At 44.3% G+C, this 4,462-nt stretch overlaps 1 protein-coding gene across 1 annotated transcript; it reads right to left on the bottom strand.

Annotated features, from left to right (window-relative positions):
• Positions 1–1,848: 1,848 nt before the first annotated feature.
• On the bottom strand, positions 1,849–2,867 carry LOC131688083 (luciferin sulfotransferase-like). Its single transcript, XM_058972235.1, has 2 exons — positions 2,530–2,867; positions 1,849–2,464 (listed from the first exon to the last, which is right to left on the bottom strand). Exons 1-2 carry the CDS (start codon positions 2,865–2,867, stop codon positions 1,849–1,851), a joined length of 954 nt encoding a protein of 317 aa, XP_058828218.1.
• Between the last annotated feature and the right edge of the window lie 1,595 nt (positions 2,868–4,462).

Below are 4,462 nucleotides of genomic sequence, written 5' to 3'. Positions count from 1 at the left end.
CGAGTGCACGTTAGTAGGAGAACCAAGAAGGTGAAACGTAAAATAATAATTGACTTGTGTATGTAACGGTATCCATACGGCTGACTAGAAGAGCACTGCTTCACTGGTCACTGGCCGGTTAACAGTACTCAGAAATACTGAAACCTCGATGAGGTAGAGAGTGTGCAAAATAATCTTGAACGTGGATTAGCACCACTCTTTGTCGCTACACACTGCACGGACTGGCAATAAAACACTTGTGTCTCGACCGAGCGCTCGAATACGAATGACAAAAATCATTGCAATCATTAATTGCAACGATTAGCTCTCTTTATAGTTTATAAGTTAGTGTATAAGATTTGTTTAACTTCTTATCCACATGACAAGTAGGCTTAAAACTTCCAACTGCGGAAATTACTTAACTGCGAGAACATATTATATCTTAATAATACACCGAATCATATGAACAATGGGGATGATAAATCACCAGTTGTTGCTGAACACCCAATATATTGAATTAGAAATGTAATGTAAACTAAACAATATGATCAAACACAAAAAAAATCGTTTAATTTTTTTACAACCTAATAATTCATAGAGATCAACATTAGAATTAACGATATTTTTTCAGGAACCATTTTACACCAGCCCTGTGTACAACACTAGTCGGCGGTGAAAGAGAAAACACGATCAACATGTACCGCCCGGGTAGCGCGACTTTTTACTCCCCGCGAGGAAGTGTTTATGGATTCTCGATACGATTAGCCGATAGCTAAATTGCCGCCGCAGTCTTATGAAGTACGCTATGCAGACAGATAGAGCAACCACTTACCTGGTGCGATATTATGCGCATGTGGGAACGATTGCACAATTCGTCATGCTGGAAATCTGGAGCACCGACGACTTGTGCTGTGATCGCTTAGATCGCAGAGCTATCCCATCATGCGGCTGTAATAGACCTAGAGAGGGTTAAGGTTTTGAATTTTCTGCGCCCAACTGAGCCCTGGTGGCTGGCGGCATTGGTTACATCAAATCTGCGCACTCTATTGATTCATGAAGTAAGTGCGGCACAAGGGGTAATTTAAGGACCCCAACCGTTGCGGCCCACCACCAAAGAAGCCCAAACATCACCAATCGTGTGCTTAATCTCAATTAACGGTGGTGTAATGCGAACATTTATTAGCTTCACTTAAAATGCTTACCATTCAAAACGGTGGCGTGATGCGGTGGTTTGCTGACAGTGGCGCGGTTTAGATCTGTCGAGATACAATGTGTGGAAAAACGAAAAATTGACGCTGATTAAGTTTTGTCTATCCCCTTGAAGGGTGAGCTTTTTTTGGCTGACAGCAGACACGATGACGCATCGCTTCACTACACTTGGATGATTGGATGGGGGTGAAGCAATTTAAACATTCCACTTCTCTTGTTCGAGTTTCCCTTTAAACCTTGGTGTCTGGTCTGGTCTGGCTTTCGGTATGATGTGTCGAAATTGAATGCAGCAATAATGGTTGGTGCAATTTGGCGTTTTTATGAAACTAATTGCAATTTTACGGAGATGTGGTTTGAATGATCGTTGTTTTTGTCGCACCTTGACGCAAAGTCTGTCACTTTCAAGCACATGAAACAATAAGTCTGCCCGCCCGATTTGGAACAGTTTTACAAATTTGGGGAAAACAAAAATTGGAACAAAAGCTATATACAATTTCAGACATTGTTCGGCTAACTTGGAAATGGAATTTCGCTATAGCTAAAAGACTACGAATGACCGATCTATGCGAGGTATGCATTTAAAATTGTTATTTTATTAGATCATTTTACCTCGAACTACATACCTAATTTAATCCGTATTAAGGTATGAGATTGCATTATTTACACCTTGAACAAGTAACGATATTTCTCTTCAACCACACTTTCAGTCCACCGATCCATATCGGCGATCAGCTCCGGACTGAGCTCTTTCTTCCAGCCATCAATGGCTCCTTCGCGGATGAACTTTTCGTTCGGAAACACGTCCTCGTAATTGACCGCCAGATTTTTGGCCATATTTTCAAACGACAGATGCCGGCAAAGCTCGTCAATCTTGGCGTCCGCGTAGCTCCAACCGAGAAAATCGCAAGTCTTTAGCACCGACGCTTTCAAGTCCCGTTTCATATCCTCGAAGGATAGGTTCAATATGTTACCGTAGTTCTTCAACTGGTTATACTCGATGACGTGCCGGTGGTAGGGCGAATAAAGCTGCAAATCTTTCATGAAAGATCGGATGAAAGCTTCTTTGGTACCTTTGAATTCGTTCGAGTGGTGATAGTACGAAACGGCAACCGATTTCGGGTTTCGGCGGATGTTGACGATTTTTGGTTTCACGTTCCAAATCTGTGGCGGCAGCAGAGCCACTGGTAGATGTGTTTTGATCAGCCGTGGACTGGGCGTTTCAGTGGTATACGCGAATGAACTCGATTCTTCACCAATGTCGAAAATTGTACTGACTCTGCCGAAACAAGTTTTTTAAATCCAGTAAATCAGTATTGTGCAACGAGCAACAAAAATACTTACTCCAAAAAGGGTGACCTGTCTCGGATGACTGTCGCACGTGCCGTGTTGAAATCCAGATCGTTACTGATCAACCAAACCATTTCCTGAACCCAAGTTGTTCCACTTTTCGGGTAGGATGCGATCCAAATGTCATCAGCCTTTACTTCGAAATTCAGCAATTCATTTTCGTATCGTTTGAACTGGTTCGTCGTACAGCATGGCAGTGGGCTCCAGTTGGGGATATCGATTGGAACTTTGGAGTAATCTTTAGGTTTCACCAAAACGTAGTCCTCTTCTCCCGTTTGAAAACGAGTAGCGAACCACGTCGGATCTGTTATGTTGATATACTCAAACGACATTGTGTTTCGGCGGGAAGCTAGCTGGGAACTGATCAAGAATGAAACGTTTATGCGTTTGTTCCATTCATCAACTGGCTAGAGCACGGAAAACCACAATTCGTTTCGCCTTCAAGAGTAAACCGCAAAAAAGCATTGGTCGTTCAACTTTGAACTAAATTATTTCTGCTTAGGAGCTGTTTTTGTGCGCGATCAGTGACTCTTCTACTTCACCAGTGATTTAAGTGATATTACGATTAACTGCAAGCAGCGTAGTTGATAGATCTGTAGTTGCTATAGACATCATATTTTAGAAACCTTAACTAAGAAAACCTTAATGTATTATATTTTTGTTTTCGTTTTGCCTTTCTCATACAGAGAAAGGCTATGCAATCACTGTAAAATCGACTTTTTAACCGAGGTCCGGAGGTCCGAGTGTCATATACCATTCGACTCAGTTCGTCGAGATCGGAAAATGTCTGTATGTATGTGTTTTTTTTACAATGGAGAAGACCTTTACGTCCTAGCCCAGTACACGTGCTATTGGTAGGTGTCCAAGCTACCGCACGGGGTGTACTGGGGGCGTGTCGGGCTCGAATGGTGACGCTGCCATTAATACCGACTAAACTCCATTGGGCTCCGCAATCGTCCCCCCCCCAGGAACTACCTCTCGGTATTATTTCTTGGGGGATGGCTGTACTAAATGTACTCATTCACTCTCACTCAAGCGTTCATACGTCCTGTATGAGGCTTACTTGGGTGCTCTCTCTCTATCGCACCTTGATTCACTCTCAAACACTCCCACATGAGGCTGACTTTTGTGCTCACCTTTTTCGTTTCTTGCGAGGCTGACTTGTGTGCTCACCTTACTCATTCCTTGCTAGGCTTACTTTTGTGCTCGCCTCACCCATACCATGTGAGGCTGACTTGGATGCTCACCCTATCACCTGGTTCACTCTCAATCGTGTCACTCTATTATACCTCTGTCACTCTCCCTGGCATCCCATGTGGGACATTTTTCTTAGGCCCCACTTCTGAAATACCATGCGAGGCTGACTTGTGTGCTCACCATTTTCATTCCTTGCTAGGCTTACTTTTGTGCTAGCCTCTACCATACCATGTGAGGCAGACTTTTGTGCTCACCCTTAACATGCCGTGTGAGACTGACTTGGATGCTCACCCTTTCACTCCTCTGCCACGCCATGAGTTATCGATAGCTAAGTCCCAACATACTACGCTACGACCCTCCCGTCTTGACATGAGGCAGTCCACTTATACGCCTATATACTCACTCTTCTGTCTTGCTTCGGGGTGGCTGGGTTTACCCCTTACGCGGTTGCCATTCGCTGCGCCAACCTGCCTCGGCATGAACAGACCATTCACTCCCTTTTTTGCGCTTGGCCTTTTTCGCTCCAGCTAGCCAATTACTAGTTAGCCGTGCCCGTCGTCTGTTGCTCGGTGCGCCAGATTCCCTGTAGCTTACAGGCAATCTGGGTGATTGCAGTTGAAACTGCGTTCCACTTCTCCACCGATTGACACATCCGCTGAATAAGGGTATCAGGGGTTGTGTCCCAGCCACAGACGTCAAGCATTGCTCTTTTTTCGACGTCGAACCGATG

This window comes from Topomyia yanbarensis, chromosome 3, assembly GCF_030247195.1.
Source record: "Topomyia yanbarensis strain Yona2022 chromosome 3, ASM3024719v1, whole genome shotgun sequence".
Lineage (NCBI taxonomy): Eukaryota > Metazoa > Arthropoda > Insecta > Diptera > Culicidae > Topomyia > Topomyia yanbarensis.
This window is presented reverse-complemented; position numbering and strand designations above follow the sequence as displayed.